This window comes from Delphinapterus leucas, chromosome 16 (genome assembly GCF_059928025.1).
Source record: "Delphinapterus leucas isolate spDelLeu-1000000601 "Yukka" chromosome 16, BTC_Dleu_Yukka2, whole genome shotgun sequence".
In the NCBI taxonomy this organism is placed as follows: domain Eukaryota; kingdom Metazoa; phylum Chordata; class Mammalia; order Artiodactyla; family Monodontidae; genus Delphinapterus; species Delphinapterus leucas.
The window spans coordinates 43,229,150-43,251,402 of record NC_143144.1 but is presented as its reverse complement, the minus strand read 5'-3'; the positions used below and the strand labels follow the sequence as shown (position 1 = coordinate 43,251,402).

The window sequence follows — 22,253 nt, the reverse complement described above, 5'->3', positions numbered from 1 at the left end:
AATGGTTATCATCAAAAAGACAACAAATAACAAGTGTTGGTGAGAATATAGAGAAAAGGCAACACTTGAGTACTATTGGTAGGAATGTAAACTGGTGTAGCCACTATGGAAAACAGTATGAAAGCTCCTCAAAAACTTAAAAATAGAACTACCATTATGATCCAGCAATTCTACTTCTGGGTATACACCCAAGAAAAAGGAAATAGGATATCGTGGTGCTATATGCACTCCCTGTTCATTGCAGCATTATTCACAATAGCCAAGATATGGAAACAACCTAAGTGCACATCAATGAATGAATGGATAAAGACGTGGTGTGTACACACATACCTCGTTTTACTGCACTTCACAGATACTGTGTTTTTCACAAATTGAAGGTTTATGGCAAGCCTCCATTGAACAAGTCTATCAGCACCATTTTTCCAACAGCATTTGCTCAGTTCATGTCTCTGTGTCACATCTGGTAATTCTCGCAATATTTCAAACTTTTTCATTATTATTATATTGTTATGTTATGTGATCAGTGAATTTTGATGTTACCATTATAATTGTTTTGGCACTTTTTTAGCAATAAAGTATTTTTAAATTAAGGTATGTCCATTGTTTGTTTAGACATAATGCTATTGCATACTTAAAAGATTACAGTATAGTGTAAACATAACTTTTATATGCATTGGGAAACCAAAAAATTCTTGTGACTTGTTTTATTGTGATATCTGCTTTATTGCAGTGGTCTGGAGCTGAACCCACAATACCTCCAAGGTACGCCTGTAAATAAACAATGTAATATTATTCAGTCATGAAAAAGAAGGCAATCCTGCCATTTGCAACAACATAGATGGACCTTAAGGGCATTACGCTAAGTGAAATAAGCCAGACAGAGAAAGACAAATACTGCACAGCATCACTTATACATGGAATCCAAAAAAACAAACCAAACTTATAGAAAGAGAGAGTAGAAAGTGGTTACTAAGGTCTGGGAGGAGGTGGGGGAAACAGGAAGAGGTTGGTATTCATCACTCAGTTGTAAGATGAATAAAGTCTGAGGGTCTAATGTAAAACATGGTGACTAAATTGATAACACTGTATTGCGTAACTGAAATTTGCTAAGAGGGTAGAACTTAGAACTTAAATGTTCTCACACACACAAATAAAAGATAAATATGTGAGGTGGTGGATATGTTAATTAACTAGATGAGTGAATCCTTTCACGATGTGTATGCATATCAAATCACCACAATGTTTACTTTAAATATCTTTATGTCAATTATACCTCAATAAAGCTGGGGAAAAAAAGACAGTGTGGTTCTGGCATAAAGATAGACAATATGGATCAACAAAAGAGAACTAAGAGTCCAGAAATAAACTCTTACATTTATGGTCAGTTTATTTTCAACAAGGGTGTCAAGAGCATCCAGTGGGGGAGAGAATGGTCTTTTCAATAAATGGTGCTAGGACAACTGAATATCCATATGCAAAAGAAGAAGTTTGACTCCTTCCTCAAACCACACCCAAAAAACTAACTTAAAATGTACACACATCTCAATGTAAGAGTTAAAACTATAGAAGAAAAATAGGAGTAAATCTTCATGACTTTAGTTTAGGCAATGGTTTCTTAACTATGACACCAAAAGCACAAGTAACAAAAGACAAAAAAAAAATTAGACTTCAAAAATTTAAACTTTTATACTCCAAAGCCATTATAAAGAAAGTGGAAAAACAATCCACAGAAAAAACCCAAATTAAAAATGGGCAAAGGATTGGAATAGACATTTCTCCAAAGAAGATATACACATGGTCAACAGCACATGAAACGAGGCTCAATACCATGAGCCATTAGGGAAATGCAAATAAAAACCACAATGAGATACCACTTCACATCCACTAGGATGGCTTATAGTTAAAAAAAGAAAAAGAGAGAAAGAGACAGTAACAAGGTTTGGGTTTTGGGTGAGGATGTGGAGAAACTGGAACTCCTATATATCACTGGTAGAAATGTAAAATGGTGCAGGAACTTTGGAAAAACACTTTGACAGTTTCTGAAAAAGTTAAACTTAATCATAGCACCCACCAATTTCAAATTCAGGAACTACCCCCCCAAATAAAAACATAACGACTTGTATATGAATGTTCATGATAGCATTATTAATAATAGCCCAAAAGTAGAAACAACCCAAAGTTGACCAACGAACAAATGGAGAAACAAAATGTGGTATATCCATACAACCATAAAAAGGAATAAAATACTGATTTATGCTAACACAGACAAACTCTGAAAACGTTATTGAAAGAAGCCAGTCACAAAAGACCAGCTATTGTATTACATGATTCCATTTATATGAAACGTCCAGAAGAGGCAAAGCTATAGAATCAGAAAGTAGATTAGAATTGTCTATGGCTAGGGGGTTGGAAGTTGGAAGGAAATGAGGAGTGACTTCTAATAGGTACGGCATTTCTTTTGGGGTGATGAAAACGTTCTACAATTGAATATGATGATGGCTGCCCAACTCTATGAATATACTAAAACCAATCAATTGTATACCTTAAATGAGTGAATTGAATGGTATATAAATTATATCTCAATAAAAATGTTATTAAAAAATATAAACAGAGGAACCTCATTTGTCTGGGGAAATGACACAACACAGTAGAGCAAAATCAAATCTTAAAGTCAATGGAAATCCACTGAAGAGTTTTTAAGCTGGGGAATGTCACAAATAGATATATATTTTGCAATGTTTGGAGAACAGACTGGAAAAGAGCAAAACTGAAATTGAGAGTTCAGTAAAGATACTAGTCTAGAGAGGAATAATTCTGACAATGGGACTCAGGTGCTTGGGAATTAAGATCAACAGGATCGATGGATGGCTCTGAGAGGTGATGGTACTGTGAGGTTTCTCACTCGTAAAACTGGACGTATGGTGATGCCATTTACTGAGACAGAGAATAACAGGTTTGCTGCTACTGTTATGGCTGTTATTTTGCAAGACAGATCTATGTCAGTTTTTTACATATTAGTCCTAGATGTCTTTAAGTTATCCAAGTAAAATGTCTAATAGGCTGTTAGCTATATAGATTAGGAGATCAAAGAAAAACCAGAAACTGAAAATATATGTTTGGGAGTTATCAGTGTAAGTGAAACTGAACCAATGAGAACAAAGGACACTACCTAGGAAGAAATAAAAAAGAGAGGGAGGCAGTAAAATGGAACTAAGCGGAATCCCTCAATATTTAAAGAACAAACAGAAAGAAATGAGCTGGCAAAGAAGACTGCAAAGTGGTCTTAGGAAAAAAACAAGGGAGGGTGTAGTGTTATGGACACAAAAAGGAATGTTTCAAGGAGGACCTAGTCAGTGTTGAAGGCTGCTTTTCAAAGTGAAGTAAGGCGAGTAATGAAAAATGCCATTTGGATTTAGTGACATAGAGACGTCATTAGGGAACTTCATGAGACGCCAATCTAGTGGCATGATGAAGTCGAAGCCAGACTGGAATGGGTTGAAGAATACTGAGTGGGAAGTAAGGCAAGAGAAACAAATGTAACTAGTTTGGGTGCAAAGGCGAAACAATTTAAATCCATTGCTGGAGAGCAGAACAGGATAAAGATGGGTTTTGATTTTTTTTTTTTGAGAGTGATTTGAACATATTTAAAACAAAAGGAAAAAAGAATAAAGGAAGACAGAAGTTGAAGATATAAAAAGGACAAGAGAGAATCAACAGTATTAGGCTCCTGAAGAGGTGGGAGACAATGAGATCCAGAGGACATAGGGAAGGGCTGTCCTTAGGAAGATGGAAAATTCTTCAACGTAACAGGAAGGAATAAGGAGGAAATGAAAGCACTTGCAGGTTAGGTATGTACATCTGTTAGCAGGAAATTAAAGGAAATCCTGTGTGATGGCTTATTTTTTCTGAAGCAGAAGGAAAAGTTATCTGCTAAAAGAGAAGGAAAGCAGGAGGGTGAGAGATTTGAAAACAGTAAAGGTTTAAATAACTACCCAGTCAGATTCCTTTGAGATGTTTATTCCATGTTTGTTTTACCATTATTCCACTACCCTTTTCCCCTTTACTATATACCCACATTTAATTAGAGTTTTCTAAAATGAAATAACTGTGTCAATAATTTCTTTGGTTTTATTTACAGACTACCAAATTCAACTGTGCTGTTTTAACTATCACAGTAACAATTCATTTATAATGCTTCCTATTAACTCTCCTGTTTAAAACTCAAAAGGAAGACTGTATATCATCTTACATGATAAATTTCAAAATGACCCATTATGTTTTTATAGAAGCAATAATTTATCATATATACAAATTTTACCTCCAGACATCTAGGCATACCATTTATTTACAGGATTTTATTCCACATTCTCAACTGTGGCATATTGTTTGTGAAGATGGCCTCAACATCCTTGTGCACACTGCCATTTGTATTTTGACTTCCCTATTCCCACCATCAGAAGTGGGGTCTTCTTCTCCCTATCAATATAGACTGGACCTATGATGTACTTTGACCTATAAAACTCCATAGAAATGACAGAAAGTGACTTCCTAACCTAGATTTTAACAGCTCTTGTAGCTCTCACTCTTGCCTTCCTGGAATGTAGCACACGAAGAAGCTCCACTTAGCCTTCTGGAAGATGAGGAACCTCATGGGAAAAGGCTCAGCCAACAGTTAGTATCAACTTGTAGACATAAGAGTGAGGTTATTTAGACCACCAAGCCCCAGCTGAGCCATCAGATGAGTGCAGCCACAAGAGGGAACCTGGATGAGATCAGAAGAACTGACCACCTGAGCCCAACTCAAATTGCCAATCCAGAGAAACATGAGCAAAGAAAATAACAGCTTTAAATCACAGTCTGAAACAATAAGCTAATGTTTAATTTCACTTTTCTGTTTTAAATATACAGAAAAATTACTGAATATATAAACTTAGCACTTTTCTCGTGGAAAATCATAAATAATATCACATTCACTTATCATGTTACTTATTTTGCACCTAAACTTAAGACTTCTTTAATACAAAATTATCAGAGTCAGAGCCTTGAGGTTAAGCTATTCATTTACTTATTAATCATGTTCTGTATATCAGAATAATTCCTGACACTGCCCACATACCAGTGAACAGAAGAGGTAAAAATCTCTGCCCACACTGGGGAGTTATGGATAACCTAATACCAAAATATATGTGACATCTATAATTTTCAAGGGAAGAACATGTAACAAGAAACGTGTGTATTACACTAAAAATCACTCTTACCCTCATGCCAAGCACCAAGAACCCAATCTCTTCCATTAATGGGTACTTGCTGACCTGTTGCTGAATCTTCTCAGATGAAGCAAAAGGATCATAGCTTTTCCGCCCTATCTTTACATCCATTATACAGGGCTTATTAAATTTATGGGTCACATCTTCCAGTTTTAGGTATAAATCTGTTATTAAAGAAAAACTCTAATTAGTAATAGGAAAATATATTACTACTCAAGGAAAAACAAAAATGAGGAAATCTTAAAACTGAGAAAAAAGTTAAAACAAGTCCAGAGTCAACAATTATTATTACTCCACCTGAAGAGAGAGAGAAAAAAAAAAAGACTGACCAACAAATTTATAACAGGTATAAATGTCACAGAGAAACTCTTGCAGGAGATGGAATAAATAATATTCAACCATAAACAAAAGGTATGAATTAGATATAAGGCTTCCAAGGACATTAAAAAGGCAATGAGATTATTTTAAAGCTGTCCCAGAATACATTCTCCTTTTGAATATAGTTTATATCACATATGCCTCAGCAGATATCAGTATTTTAATAATTTTAAGTCTTCATTTAAAATTAGTAATAGGAATAAATCCTTTCCACAGAGGACACAACAGGTATAGGTTAAGAAAGGTAAATCAATCCAAATGATGGTCACTGCCAAATATACGTTCTAGTCTTACTAGTCCCAAAGGAAAAACAAATATCCTGCTTTTTAGAACACAAGAAATCCTCAAAAGTTCATTTGTAAATAACTTTGGCATCCTGTATACATCTTCCCTCAGAAAACTATTATAAATGGAGATTCGAGTAAAAAAATAAACATCCCAGTTATCACACACGGTAGCTGACCTTATAGTTTTAGCTTGAATAAGAGTCCAGGTGCACTGAGGGACAGAAGTAAGGAAAGAAATTCTTCCCCCACTTCCTGGGTGAATGAGTCTTCCCAAATAAAGTTCTGAATGAGATCGTAATTTTCAGTTACGAATGTAATACGAAGCACTTCTCGTAAAAACTTTTCCTCAAAGACAGAAGAGATTATATTTTCTTTTTATCAAAGTAACAAGGTTTTACTTCTTTAAAGTAAATAAAATTTAAGTAAATAAATTTATTTTTAAAAATTTTATCTCTTGGTGAAAGGAAAATGGCGAGTGGGAGGATTATAACCTTGTAGAACTAGGTGAAGTCAAGTGACAAAAAAGGAACTGCAGCCTAAGAGACCAGCACTGGCAGAAACAAGAAGGAGCATGTCACATTTTAAGAAAGTTTCTAACAAATGGACATCTTCAACAGGGTAAGAGAAAGTAAAAGGTCTGGACACACACATGAACCTGCCGACAGTGAAGGTAATGAGACAAGTAGGAATATCCTGATCAAGAAACTGGAACCCACCCATTTCTGTGCTTTAAAAGATAACCACAGGAGGGGATGAGAAGAAGAGAAAGGATGTTGCGCAGGACAGGCCCCTTCAGATTCTCTCTTCCCAATTTCAGCTACCTTGAGCAAGAGAAGGAAACAAATCCATCCTCTCCCTAAAGTTATATAAAAATTTCAGTAACTAGGCTTATATTTCAAGTATCAGAAAAGACTAATTAGATCCTAATATAGTAAATCATTAGCATTCACAAATTTATCATCATTAATTTCCATAACTCAAGAAACCCTAAAAGCCTTACTGAGGTGAGACTATGTATGGGAGTATAAAGATAGTGTGTAAACCTAGCTATCACAGCATCTATAGTTCAGTGTAGGGTTATTATTTTCTACTTGCCAATTTGGTAGTGATTAAAAACAAAAAATAACCTGTTTGTTGTAATAAGAAACGTCAGAAGCTAGAGTAGAGACTTTGCAAACTGCATATAAAATCCCTATTTTTTCCTTCTCTTGCGAAGGAGAAAAATACAAATGCAAACTTTCTTTATAGTGGGAATACAATAAATGTTTGCTGAAAGAATCAATGTTTGCCCTTCTCATTCTTACTGCCCAGGGGAACTCTGGGTTTGGCCTTCCTGATCCTGTAATAAGTTGAGACATTCCTTCAGTAAACAGGCTTAAGTATCATCGATTTTATTTGACATTTATTTTGACTAGGCAAATGTTTGTCACTATCTTACTTTCAGGTTCTTGATATGTTTTATATGATTGGAATTACCAAATAACTGCTAAATTATTGATTATTAGCGTTAAGTTAATAATCATTAAATTAAGGCCTACTGAGAGTTGGTTTAGTGTATTCTTTTAGTTCTCTGGCCTTGATTTTTTTTAAGTGAAAAGATTTTGAGATTCTCGTTTCTCTTTCCAAGTTATTAAAAAAAAAATCAAAATCTACTTTAGAGATGCAGTTTTAAAAACAGAATATGATGTTATATATCTAACAGCTTGCCACAACTGCTTTTGAATAAAATAGGTAAATAGGAAAAGAGGCATGACCTGAGCACTGAGATATAAGCTGATATTTTTTTTTACAGGGTATTATCACTAGAAATTAATCTGAATACTAATTCCCTCTGAAAAAATGCTATTAGCAAATTATTTCAGTAGAAGACAGTTCAACTCAAAGTAGGTCAATCTCAAGACTTAATAGCTTAAATGACCAAAGGCATTTTACAACAGGGGAGGCTCATTTATAAGGCAATGCTACAGACTGGATAACAAAGGACACTTTCAGCTAAGCCCCTCTGGATATAGTGGAACAATATTTTTCAATCTTTAGGTATGCAGAAAATGTTCTAAAACTCCGTCACCAAAATCTGATGGACTAAGAATAAGATAATGTTCTATCTGGAATAGTTTAGGTTCATTGTAACCAAGGTCAAATAAATAAATTAAACTATATTAATATGATGTTTGGAAAATAATTATGACTATTTGATATGATGTAACTTGTAAGTAGAGACAGATTTTTGAATACTAAAAAATGAAGAGAGCTGATTTTTTCATATATACACATATACATGCATGTGTGTATAAATCATAAAAATAGCAAAATAACTACATTTACTTTTTTAAATTCTTAAAAGCTCTATTTAGGACAACAGATTCTGATGAAGCCAGTCTGTCAGAGGTCTAAGGACTGGCATTTGTGAACCTCGGAGCTAAAAGATATTCTATTAAGCTTAGTCTTGGTATTTGTATAATAAATAATAGGACATCTATTTTTCACAAATACATGGATCTCATTACAAGAGGTCACACTGACTAGAAGTATAGTTTAGTTTAACGGGCTGTGGCCATAAGGGATACATCTGTTATTTACATATTAATTTATGGAAAATATATATAGAATTTCCATAGTTCCTTAATTTTTTGAGGTAAAAATCATGAAAATAACTACCAGGTATTCTAAAATACACCACTTCATGCTGTTATAAGCAGACTATTAAGTAAGACTTCTCAGTGGCTATACCAATGGCATAGTTAACATGCTCAAAATATTTATATATTTCATGCTGTTGATGATAGTATGTATAAGATTACACAAGGTTACTATGAATGAAAAAGCTTTTCTATTTTAAAATATATTTTCTATTTAAATATATGCGATTAAATATAATTATCTTAAATATTAATATAAATTAAATACTTACATTGTTTTCTAATACATTAAGCATAAAAAAAATTCTACTGATGGAATATAGTCCGACACTCTAAGAAAAAAAAAAGGCAGAAAATTCCCCAGCATCAAAGGAGAAAAAAATAAAAATCTCTGAAATACTGTGGAAAAATTGAAAGACCTACAAAAAACTAAACAGTCAAGATGAGATAACCTGTTCTTTTAAAGGAAAGACAAGGGTGAACACATTTAGAGAGTTCAAGGAAGACTTATTCAGATCCCCTTAATGAATATTATTGATTGTATAAATCATTAGAATATGGGTTCCAAGTTTCATCACATTCTTCCCCACCATATCTAGGTACTGGCTACCATCTTCATTTCTGAACCCCCCAAAAAGGAGAAAAGGCCTGGTGGTGAATCCCTGCCCATCTATGAAGCCAAATTTCTGTTTTTCACATCAATCTTCAGCTATTTCTAAGAGTAACGGAAGCTGAAAGTAAAAGGAATTATAAATAGAAGAGACCTTGAGCCTCCAAATGTGGGATAAAGGGAACAGCTAATTTCAGTCCATGCTTCCTGAAACTTGACTAGTAGCTAGATCCAGAAACCTACCAATCAATGAGACTGGAGATTACATTACAGAACTCTCAATTTGCTCAAACCTACTTGAAGATACACTTTTCCATTCCTCCAAATAACTATCAATAAAAGGCTTTTGATAGTACATGTACTAGGCATCTATGTACTTACACACAAGTAAAATGAGATTGAATATGTATAAATAGCTCCAAATCTTCAAATGTAATTACTAACAAATGTTTTACCTTAAAAAACAAAAACAAAACCCACTGGTCATGTTCTAAGGTTTGCTAATGGTGATGACTATATAACTCTATAACAAAAAACTACTGAACTGTATGCTTTAAATGGGTGAGTTTTATGGTACATAAATTATATCTCAATAAAACTGCCATAAAAAATTTAAAAGAAAAAAACCCTATTGGTCAGCACATCCTTATGCTTCTCTTAAGTGACAATAATTTGCTGAGCAAACTGGCAGTACTTTCTACATCTTACAACTTTGGATTATAAGAATTATACAAAGCTGTATAAAACTCTACCTTGAGCACATAAGAAAAGGTGCTCAAATAAAAAGAGGGAAAAAAAAGTCAAGAAATAAATTATGTCATTAATTTAATACTATGTAAAGTTCAGTAATACAAACTAGTTTTCTACTAAAATTTAAGAAAATATTTGTTTTCATGATCCCGTGGGCTAAAGATGTCAGAGTTTCCTATCTTATATTTATTTCATTTACAATCAAAATGATAAAAACAGAAAGATGATTCCATGAACTCTCTAGCAGAATCAAAGCTGAACAATCTGTATGGTGCAACAGTTTTATCTAACTCCTTCCATAGCTAAAAAACTGGAAATGGGACTTCCCTGGTGGTGCAGTGGTTAAGAATTCGCCTGCCCATGTAGGGAACCCTACATGGGTTCGAGCCCTGAGCTGGGAAGATCCCACAGGCCGCGGAGCAACTAAGCCTGTACGCCACCACTACTGAGCCTGCACTCTAGAGCCCTCAAGCCACAATTACTGAAGCCTGCACGCCTAGAGCCCGTGCTCTGCAACGAGAGAAGCCACCACAATGAGAAGCCCGCGCGCCACAACAAAGAGTAGCTCCCGCTCGCCGCAACTAGAGAAAGACTGCTCACAGCAACGAAGACCCAATGCAGCTAAAAGTAACTAAATTTAAAAAAATTGGAAAGGGAGTTCCCTGGTGGTCCAGTGGTTAGAACTCGGCGCTTTCACTGCTATGGCCCAGTTCAATCTCTGGTCGGGGAACTCCCCCAAGCCACGAGGCGCAGCCAAAAAAAAATTGTTTGTTTTTATTTTTAAAAATAAATTAAAATGGGCTTCCCTGGTGGCGCAGTGGTTGAGAGTCCGCCTGCCAATGCAGAGGATACAGGTTCGTGCCCCGGTCCGGGAGAATCCCACATGCCACAGAGCGGCTGCACCCGTGAGCTATGGCCGCTGAGCCTGCGCGTCTGGAGCCTGTGCTCCACAACGGGAGAGGCCACAGCAGTGAGAGGCCCGCGTACCGCAAAAAATAAATAAATTAATTAATTAAAATTTTTTTTTAATTGGAAAGGAATAGGAAATTCCCTGAGACAATTGGTGGTATTACAGGACCACTCTAAATATGTATACTTCTATTGACATTTTCTCCTCTCTTTTCTCATTTTCCTCATCTCATCTTTTCATCTCAGTAGCACCAATATCTCCATTTATATTAAAATTAGAGTTTACAAAGCATTCTCACATAACGTGATCTTCACAACTCTATGTGATATTATTTTCCATTTATAGAAGAAATGTGGAGCTCAAAAGGTTAATGAGTTAGTAAAGTTCACAAAGTTTGGAAATAACCAATGTAGAAGCCAAGTCTTCTGACTTCAAAGTTACTGCTCTACAATACATTAGCAGAGATGTCCCTCAAGATTATTTGGTATTGAAGACCAAAAAGGCTGTTGATTGTTAGTAAGTCTTTGATTTTTAAATCATGTGCCAGTAATCCTAAACTATAAAATGTTACTTTCAATTAAAATATTTCTTCTCTTACCCAAATTCTTTCAGTATACTCTACTTTTCAAAATAATGATGCTGTTTGCTCAGTTATTCTACCCCTTATTTTTTATTTTTTTTATTTTTTGGTTTGGCTGCACTGCACAGCATGTGGTATCTTAGCTCCCCAACCAGAGATTGAACCCATGCCTCCTGCAGTGGAAGCGGGGAATCCTAACCACTGGACCGCCAGGGAATTCCCTCTACCCCTTCTAAATAATTTTTTAAACTGAGCATTTAACTATCCCGAGGCTAGATTAGATAAGGGAAAGGAAGGGAAGGGGAAAGAAAGAGGCAGGGAGGGAGAAAAGAAAAAAGAAAAGGAAAGTAAAGGGAAAGAAGGGGAGAGGGGCAGGGAGAGGAGGGGACAGGAGAAGAGGGAAGGAGAGCAAAGCAAAGCTCACCCCCCCCATACAACTGACACACAGAAGAATCCTAAATACCCTGGGGAACCACTGATTTACTATTATCTGAGGATACTCACAGGGAGATACCATGATTCCCTATTAATGAAACTTCGCAAAAGTAGTGAATGAGTAGAAGGGAGACAAAGAACCGAGGAAAAGAACAAGCTGAAACTGTTCAGAGAAGGAGAGAAGGAGCCCCCTTCTCTTCCTGTTCTCAAAATGTGGTTCAAGCACTATCTACATCAAGAAAACTTGAAGCTTTTATTTAACAAGCATATCACTAAACTCCAGCACAGATCTGCATAATCAAAATGTCTGGGAATTGAGCCTATTAATTTGCATTTTAACAAGCCTATGGGTTATTCTTAAACTCAGTCAAGTTTGAAACTCTTCCCTCATTCATGAATCTTCTTCAATCGTTAGCAGTCATGCTACCAGTTTAACTGAATTCTGTCTGCTGTCAAAGGCCTTGATGTGGCAAATACTGCTTCAAGTATTAACTAATATTAAGAAAGAAATGCTATGCCCTTACATAGATCATTTTGTCCTCTAACTATGAAACTTACCAGTATTTTTTAAAAGACTGCTATTTAAAGCATGCAGGTGGGGGATGAAGGAGTGATACAGAAGATAGGGAGGAAGGTACACAAAGAAAATATTTTTCTTGATTTTCTTTTTTTCAAAATGGGAAAAGAAATTGCTCAATATGTTCAGGAGGGGCTTCCCTGGTGGCGCAGCCATTAAGAATCCGCCTGCCAATGCAGGGGACACGGGTTCAAGCCCTGGTCGGGGAAGATCCCACATGCCACGGAGCAACTAAGCCCGTGCACCACAACTACTGACCCTGCGCTCTAGAGCTCGCGAGCCACAACTACTGAGCCTGCGTGCCACAACTAATGAAGCCCGTGCGCCTAGAGCCAGTGCTCCGCAACAAGAGAGGCCACCGCAATGAGAAACCCGTGCACTGCAACGAAGAGTAGCCCCCGCTCGCCGCAACTAGAGAAAGCCCGCGTACAGCAACAAAGACCCAATGCAGCCAAAAATAAATAAAATAAATAAATAAATAATTTAAAAAAATAAAAAGTTCAGAAAAAAGAACATCTGTAAATTAATACAGTATTAAATACTAGTATATATATTTTCATTCAATTATAAGAGATCGGTCATTAATTTGTATATGCTAAGAAACTGGTTATGAGCAGCAAAAATATTAATAAGTTTTCTTTCATGAAGAAGAGAAAAAGTAGTAAGAAAAATGGATATATTGTTTTTATATATTAGGCTTAATCTTATTTAAGCCTTTTAAAAAGCAACTCTCATGAATTAAGACTGAAAGATGGATTTTAAAGAAAAGATTACCATTTGGTGCAGTGGGAGGTGACCAGATACCGTAATATTTTGGCAAATATTTTCGTAGCTCTAAAAGAACACCATCAGTACAATCAGCAGCATAAACCTGAAACAAACAGAAATATAATATTTGCATGTTAGTTTCTTATAATGCTTTATTTATAATTGCCCCACACATTTCTCAAATAACACACTACTGTTGAATCATAATTTATCTGGTATGAGTTTTAACTGGAAGTAAATCTGGGGGAAAAAAAAAGATTACTATGTGTCTTCAATGAAAAACCATGTACTGTTTAGAGCACATTCTTCTTGGTTATGTAATTCTAGCCTTTCACTGTCCTTGAACTATTTTACAACAAAGTAAGTTATAGATAATTCTTAGCAAATGCAAAAGAATTCTTGCCCACAGACATGAAAATAAATTCTGGCCTAGAGGAGGGTCAAATGACTTCCCTCCAAACCCCCTGAAAGGGAAGAGTTTACAGTGTTCTTATGTACACTCATTCCACCTTCCCTTTAAGCCATATAAATTTGTGCTTCTTTGACTTCTCTTTTGAACCAGTTTTAAATCTGCCTAGTTCCCTCATTAAATGATGAGTTTAGCAAAATCTTTACCATGTATTTGTTTTATATCTGTAAGGAAATTGTGATTTTATCTAAAAAAAAAATATCGTTTAACTCACTGCAAGTCTAACTATTATTTTGTGGGGTTTTTTGTGTTTTTTTGCGGTACGCGGGCCTCTCACTGTTGTGGCCTCTCCCGCTGCAGAGCAAAGGCTCCGGATGCGTAGGCTCAGCGGCCATGGCTCACGGGCCCAACCACTCCGTGGCATGTGGGATCTTCCCGGACCAGGGCACGAACCCGTGTCCCCTGCATCGGCAGGCAGACTCTCAACCACTGCGCCACCAGGGAAACCCAAGTCTAACTACTATTGCTCATTTAATTCTTTGATTTATAACCAGTAATAATTCTAGAAAAGACTAGAAATATCCAGATATCCTGGAACTAGATTCTTAACTTTTTTCCTAGAAAAGGAGAGAAAATATTTTTGTTTTAAAAACAACTTGTAAGACATCTTATCCCATTAACTCTTGTCAAATAAGGTCTACCTAATTATCCAAAACCACTTAAGTTTACTCATGTAAAATGCTCATGAAATCTCAGTATCAGAATTCTATGTGTCACACCACATTTATGTCAAGTAGTTACATACAACATAATTCTACAGAATAAACTCAAGTATGGCAGAAACTCACCAAATATCCACATGATACATTGTATTTCCCAGGTTCCCCTATTGAAATATGAGCATAAGTGATATTAGTCACTTATGGGCCAAGGTAATTAAGAGCAGAGTGTACCTTATCATCCCTCTGTTCCTGGCACAATGAGAGTGAGGGCACAGAGTGTTCATGATGACCTAACAACAAGATGGAGGAACCAAGTATATCTCTATGTACTTACCTAAAGAAGTCTATGATATATTTATAAGTGAAAAGATAAAAACTGGAAGAGTAGAAAGGTAAACTTTCTCTTCTTACTTTAAATATTTTTTTAAAGTAGTAAGACTGGTATTTACTGCAATATGCCAAGCAAGATAACCTAAAAAGCTTTCTACCTAGAAATGTAGGATAAAATATAACAAATATTTTCTTAAACGCATAACTGAGCTCCCAAGGTTAAAAAGGAATTTCATAGGGATCTAAAATAAAGAGGAAACCCAAAGTGCTAAGCTGAGCAGTGATGTTGGGCTCATAGAGGTCCACTCTGAAGGCTTGAACCAAAGGATATCTGAACTTAAGGACTTGTCATAGATGAGGATAGAGCTACTATACTGAAACAAGGAGAGTAAATAAAGAACGTTTTGGTCAAGCTGATAGAGAAAAAGAGAAAAACAGCAAATAAACAATATCAGGAATTAAAAGGGAGTCATAACTAAACTAGCATAGCATTTTAAAAAATACTATGAAGAACTCTGCTGGGTGGGTAATTATATAAAACAAACTATAATCTGTATTTTACTATCACATTAACAAAGAAAAAATCAAGACATTTAAGAAACTGAATCATTAGTTTAAAAATACATCCCTTGGGGAAGGGTAGGCTGGGACTAAGTGAGAGAGTAGCACTGACATATATGCACTACCAAATGTAAAGTAGATCGAAGCAGCAGCATGGCACAGGGAGATCAGCTCAGTGCTTTGTGACCACCTAGAGGGGTGGGATAGGGAGGGTGGGAGGGAGATGCAAGAGGGAGGGGATATGGGGATATATGTATACATATAGCTGATTCACTTTGTTATACAGCAGAAACTAACACAATATTGTAAAGCAATTATACTCCAATAAAGATGTTTAAATATATACACACACACATCCCTTCCAAGCAAAGAATGAGAGAAAAAAAGATGGATGGAAAGGAGGAAAGGAAGAAAAAGACAACAGGCCACTCGGATGAATTCATAGGTTAAGTTTTATCAAGCCTTTAAGGAACAAAATCCTTATCTGATACAAATTCTTCCACAAAATAGAGAAAGAAATGCTTCTCAACTCATTTTATGACGCTAAAAGAAACTTGATATCAAAACCAGACAAGGACAATATGTGAAGAAATAATAGTCCAATCTCACTTATGAGTATAGCTGGAAAAAATCTTAAATAAAACACTAGCAAACAAAATCCAGTAATGCATATTATTAAAAAACAAATTTAAAAAGACATGTCCAAGTAGGTTTTATTTCAAAAATGAAAGGTAGTGTAATGTTAGAAATCTATTATGGCATTTACCACATTAACAGATTAAAAGAGGAAATTCATATGACCTTTTCAACAGATACAGAAAGGCAGCTGAAAAATATTCAATACCCATTCGTATTTTGAATTGTTTCTTGAAATAAAAATAGGAAGGATGTTACGTATCTTCTTCTCCTTCCCCAAGAAGCTCATATGAATCGACTGCATCAAGGGGGGGTTCCTTGCCCTCTTGCCATTGTCTCTTCCTGGTACAAGAGACTGGAGGGTAGGAGAAGACTTGAGGTCAGCTTATTTACTTCTCTAGTTCCCTCCTTATCAGTTCAAGTCTTCTCATAAAGTTACCCTCCCAGAGTTCCAGCAACCACTCCCTCTCCTTGCCGATTAGGCCCAGGGATGGTATGGCATTATCTCTTGCAGGTGGCCTTAAACTCTGACTACAGTTCTTTTATTAAATTGACAGAGTGCACCATTTGTTCCTTGACAGAATCTTGACTCACAAAGAAAGCAATTTCCTTAACCTGGGGAGAAGTACCTCTCAAAAACTTAGATTGAAAGTCATACTTTAAAGGGGAAATGTTAGAAGCACTTCTACTAAATGAGAGGAAGATGCCCCCACCATTGCTTCAATTAAGCACTGAACTAAAGTCCCTGACTGCAAGGGATGCATGCGGGTTTGATCCCTGGTCGGGGAACTAAGATCCCACATGCCTCGCGGTGCAGGCAAAAAACAAAAAGATTTCAGCAAGATTACTATATATAAGAACACTATACAAATATCTATTTCATTCTTGTGTATTAGCAATCATTGGAAAACTTAATTCAAAAAAATACTATTTACAATAGAAACAAAAAATAAGGTACCTAGAATAAATCCAACAAATTATGTGCAAGACTTTTGCAGAGTAAATATAAAATACTTTCCCCAAAAAAGAAGCAGTGTTAGCAGTTAAAAGCATATTCTAGAGATAAGGCTGCCTATGTTCAAATCCAGGGGCCATCATTAACTGTTTGAATGATCTTGGTCAAATTATTTAAACTAATTATGCCTTAGTAAAAAATGAGGATAAAAATAGTACCTAACTCACAGGTTGTTGTTAAATGAGCTAATGGTGGTAAAGCATTATAGCAGTACTTGTTTTTTGTTTTGGTTTGCATCTTTTTTTACTTGCACTAAATTTAAGAGCTATAGTTATAAAATTCTTAGAAGAAAATATAAGCGTAAACCTTCATGACCTTAAATATGACACAAAGTCTATGCTTCGAAGGACACTAACAAAGTGAAAAGACAACCCAAAGAACAGGAGAAAATATTTACAAATCACATATCTGATACAGGATTTGTATCTAAAACATGGAAAAAAGGTAAAGACAACCCAATGAAAAAATGAGCAAAAGATCTAACTAGACGTTACTCCAGAGAAGATACACACATGGTCAATAAGTACATGAAAAGATGTTCAACATCATTAGCCATTAGGGAAATGAAAATCAAAACAAACCACAGTAAGATTAACACTTCACACTCACTTGAATGCCCATTAAAAAAATAATAATAATAACTAACATGTGTTGGTGAGGATATGGAGTAACTGGAACCCTCATACATTAGTGGTAAAAATGTAAAATAGTGCAGCCACTTTGGGAAACACTTCCGACAGTTCCTCAAGTAGTTAAGTGTAGAATTACTATATGACCCAGCAATTCCACTCCTGGGTATATATCTAAAATAACTGGAAACAGGTACTCGAACAAATACTTATACATAAATGTTCATAAAAGCACTATCTACAAAAGCCAAAGGATGGAAACAATCCAAATGTTCTTCAATGGGTGAATGGATAAACAAAATGTGGTATCTAAGTATAATGGAGTATTACTCAGCCATAAAAAGGAACAGAGTACTAATGCATACCACAAAACTTAAAAACATGCTCAACAAAAGAGGCTAGACACAAAAAGTCACATATTGTGAAACTCTAATTATACGAAATACCCTGAATAGTTAAGTCCATAGAAAGCAGATTGGTGGTTGGCAGGGATTATGGGGAGGGAGGAATAGGGCATCATGGCTTAATGGGTACAGGGTTTTCTTTCATGTGATAAAAATGTTCTGTAACTAGACAGAGGTGGCAGTTGCAAAACACTGTGAATGTTCTGAAAAATACTCCTAGCACACCACTGTAAAGCAATTATACTCCAATAAAGATGGTAAATAAATAAATAAGTTTTTTAAAAAGTACTCCTAGTAATATGGTTAATTAGATGTTAAGTGCCCCCCTTCACCCTTACCCTCCTTTGGAGTTGCACAGCACACTTTAGCACATTCAAGGCTCTAAGAAATCCTGTAGTAAAAAAACACCTATTTAAACTCAGCACTTCTGAGAAATACAGTCTCTCAGCTAAGCGTTTTTCAAAATGTAGGTCACAACCCATCAATTGAAATCAATTTAGTAGATCAAATCTTTAAAAAATGAAGTAGAATAGAAAATACAAGAGTGCATCGGTAAAGATAAGCACTGTATTTCTTGAAGCTTTTGTTTCAGTCACATACACAGTATACTAAGACATGTTGTCAAATGTATTTTTTACTGAGTCATCACCAGAAGGCTATGAAAAACACTTTGAATACAACGAAACAAATCTTACCTCACTTACCATATTATAGAATTCCAGCTCTCTTGGACCCCTTGGAGGTGGCTGCAACTGTTTCAAAACTGTGCCATCTGGATGTTGCAGTATACCTACAGAACAAAAGTCACATATTTTAAAATGGTTTAAATAATAGCGTATCTTGCATCGTAGATTTGTTCCTAAAGTTACAGATAAACCACTTTCATAAATTTAAGGGATTCCTTACACTTATTTCAGAAATTTTAACATTTCAGTGCTTGTTATGTGCAAAGCACCAGAACACAAATTCTAAACAGCTTGGTTTTATTGTCTCCAACCACTGTTTCCCTTGTAGCCCCCTCAGACTTTCTAATAAATGAACACATGTAAATTTTTACAGAAATTCTTCAGTGATAGACTTTCCAGGAGATGTTAATTTATAGTTAAATAAGAAGCAAGTTAAAAGCAGTAGCATAAATTGATCCCACTTTTATTAAGCAAACAAAAAAATGTTAACAATGGTTCTATATGAATTTCCTACTTTGTAATTTTTTTGTTTCTCTCATCTGTTATAAGAAAGCAACTAAAATTTTTTCCTGATTCAGATGCACTGTGTACAGCTATACAGATAGCATGAGCGCACCTAGGCAATGGGAAAAGTGGGGGCTGAAATCAGGGGCCAAGCCTGGAGCAGGAAGAGGTACCTTTTTATAATATGTCCACTCAAAGGGAAAAACTTTTTCTAAAGTCATCACATATATATATACTAGCACTGCCCCTGTCACTATGCCATGAAGATTCATTCCCAAGTTTATATGTTAAAATCTTAAATTTTCATATATTGAGATTTCATAAAATCACACTAGTTAGAACACAACATAGCTCAAATAAATCTATTTACAATTTTGGTAAAATACGCCACTTAAGTTTCTATTTCTTTTGGCAATGCCAGGAATTTTTAATCATGACAAAAATGCAGAGTTTAATCAACAGAGGCAGAAAGTACCAACTTAAGAGAAACACTAATCAAGTTTATTTGTTTTAAGTCCTAGTTAAAGACTAGAAGGAAGGTAAACATTAATTCATATGGATAAGATTGGTTGGTAGAGGTTTTTGGGGCTTCAAGGAGCAGTCTAATAGAGCTAAAAGTTACTAAAGAGAAATTCTATTCCCAGAGGCTGGGATGTAGAACAAGAAAGGTCTTCACTCCCATGGAAACAGACATTTTCAATAGGCTAATGAAGAATGGTAGACGTAAAAACTCCTTGATGAACTAAACTGTGGTTGTCGGGGGGCGGAATGGAGCATTCATAAGTGAGAAGAGAATCATGAAGCTTCCCTATCTTGGGGAAGACACCTCATCTAGAGACAGGTAAACCTGCCATTAGACAAATATTTTAGCAGGCAAGCAGAAATCAGCCAGACTGTAGACAACAGTGGGGGGTAGCAGGATGGATTAGAGACAATAGTCCTAACACAAAAATAGATTGCTTGGTCCAGCAATTCTCCCACACTACTCACTCTGCAAAACACCCACTCCAAGTTTTCAGAGAAAGCAGACATGGAGTAGAAGATAGTAATACCAGGCATTCTCCCAGTGAATGAATTCCAGGATCTAAAAGTAAACCAATAGTACCTTATACTGCAGCCAAATACCTCACAGCCAAAAGACAGTCATGATAAGAAAGGAAGCATCTTGGAAGGCTGAACCAATACCAGGTGAACTGAATCTAAGACTGCAGTCCACACCCGCTCAATTAAATTCAAGGGGGAATATGATTTATCAGCCCCTCACCCTAAACAGAGGGAAGGACTTATACTCTATGTGGAGCAAAACAAAACAAAACAAAACAAAACAAAAAATAGTACACTTCAGGGGACTTCGGTGGTCCAGTGGTAAAGAATCTGCCTTCCAATGCAGGGGATGCGGGTTCGATCCCTGTTCGGGGAACTAAGATCCCACATGCCGTGGGGCAACTAAGCCCTCGAGCCACAACTACAGAGCCCCCGTGCTCTGGAGCCCGCGTGCCACAACCAGAGAGAGAAAACCCACACGCCACAACTAGAAAGAAGCCCACCCGCCACAGCCAAAAAGAAAGATAAATAATAATAACTTTTAAAAAATAATAATAAATAAATATTCCAAAATGAGTAAATATACTGATGTCTGGGGAGACAGAGTTCTCTGTGAGAAAAAAGGGAGATATGAATACAGAACAGGGGGAGGTAAAGAACACTGAGATATTAAATTTTAATTACAGGTATGAATATGAACTCTTTTTTTTTTTTTTTTTTGCAGTACGCAGGCCTCTCACTGTTGTGGCCTCTCCCGTTGTGGAGCACAGGCTCCGGACGCGCAGGCTCAGCGGCCATGGTTCACAGGCCCAGCCGCTCCGCGGCATGTGGGATCTTCCCGGACCGGGTCACGAACCCGTGTCCCCTGCATCAGCAGGCGGACTCTCAACCACTGTGCCACGAGGGAAGCCCTGAACTCTAATTTTTAAGAATATGAAATTATTTATTTCTTAATCTAGTCTGCTGAAAGGACAAACAGCAACCACACTAAAGGAGCAAAGAATACACCTGTTGCCCAGATCCTGGTTTTTAAATACCATTTACCCCCAAAGGAACTAGGTTCTTGAAGAAAATAGTGGTTCATTCTAGGACTGGGACAGGGAAAGTACAAGATGAACATGGGACATCTTTTTACGCCACAACGTGAGAAAATGCTTTAAAAGAAAATATGGAAATGTTAAAAAGGCACAGGAGGGACTTTCCTGGTGATTCAGTGGATAAGACAGCCAAAATAAATAAATATTAAAAAAAAAAAAAAAAGGCACAGGAGCCAGCTTGAAGAAGCTCCCACTGCCGAAATCTGGGACAACTGAGCATCAAAATAAGTAGCAACAATAATGGATTAAGACCCATTCACTGAAGTTTGAAAAATCCATTACTCCATCCTACTAATTAAAGAAAGAGAGAGAGATAGAGACAGAGGAGGGAAATCTATATTCCTTATAGAAGAATGCCAAAAAAACCAAAAATCAAAATAGCGGCTTCCCTGGCAGCCCAGTGGTTAAGACTCTGCGCTTCCACTGCAGGGGGCACAGGTTTGATCCCTGTCCTGGAACTAAGATCCTGCCTGCCATGCTGTGCGGCCAAAAAAAAAAAAGAAGAAGAAGAATGACAACATGTAGCAGGAATAAGAGAGTTAGAACATTACCATTTTCCAACTAACAGTAATTAGTGAGTTGGTCAAATATCATCAATGGGTGCTTACAACATTTGATGAAAACTTTGACGAGAAACGTGATATTTTAACAGTCTCAAAATATTCCTCTCAAATTATTTACTTACAATAGGAAAAATAAAACTTCACGGTGGAAAAATCTGGCAATATCATTTAATCAGGTGATCAGTTATTGGGTTGGCCAAAAGATTCGTTTGGTTTTTTCCGTAAGCTGACTCTAGTAGCGCTCAGTTGTCTTTAACTTCATTCGAAACAATTTTGTTAGATTATATTGTGACAGCTGTCATATCAGCATGGATTAAAAAAAAACTTATCAAAATTGGTGAATTTTTGTGTAGCCATTTTAATATTGAAGATGGAAGAAAAAAAGCAACATTTTTGGCATATTATGCTTTATTATTCCAAGAAAGGTAAAAACGCAACTGAAATGCAAAAAT

General features: G+C 36.1%; 1 protein-coding gene across 5 annotated transcripts in view; it reads right to left on the bottom strand.

Moving 5' to 3' along the window:
• Nucleotides 1-22,253, bottom strand: part of IPMK (inositol polyphosphate multikinase) — a 41,940-nt gene that overhangs the window by 13,399 nt on the left and 6,288 nt on the right. For 2 of the 5 annotated variants that reach the window (XM_022569458.3, XM_089897846.1), the window contains exons 2-4: nt 18,603-18,697; nt 13,208-13,304; nt 5,259-5,431 (exon numbers count right to left, since the gene is read on the bottom strand). In XM_022569458.3, coding sequence (XP_022425166.1) covers nt 5,259-5,431; nt 13,208-13,304; nt 18,603-18,697 — 365 coding nt within the window. The remainder of the gene's footprint in view (nt 1-5,258; nt 5,432-13,207; nt 13,305-18,602; nt 18,698-22,253) is intronic. The other 3 variants (XM_022569459.3, XM_089897847.1, XM_022569460.3) reach the window with 2 other exon arrangements.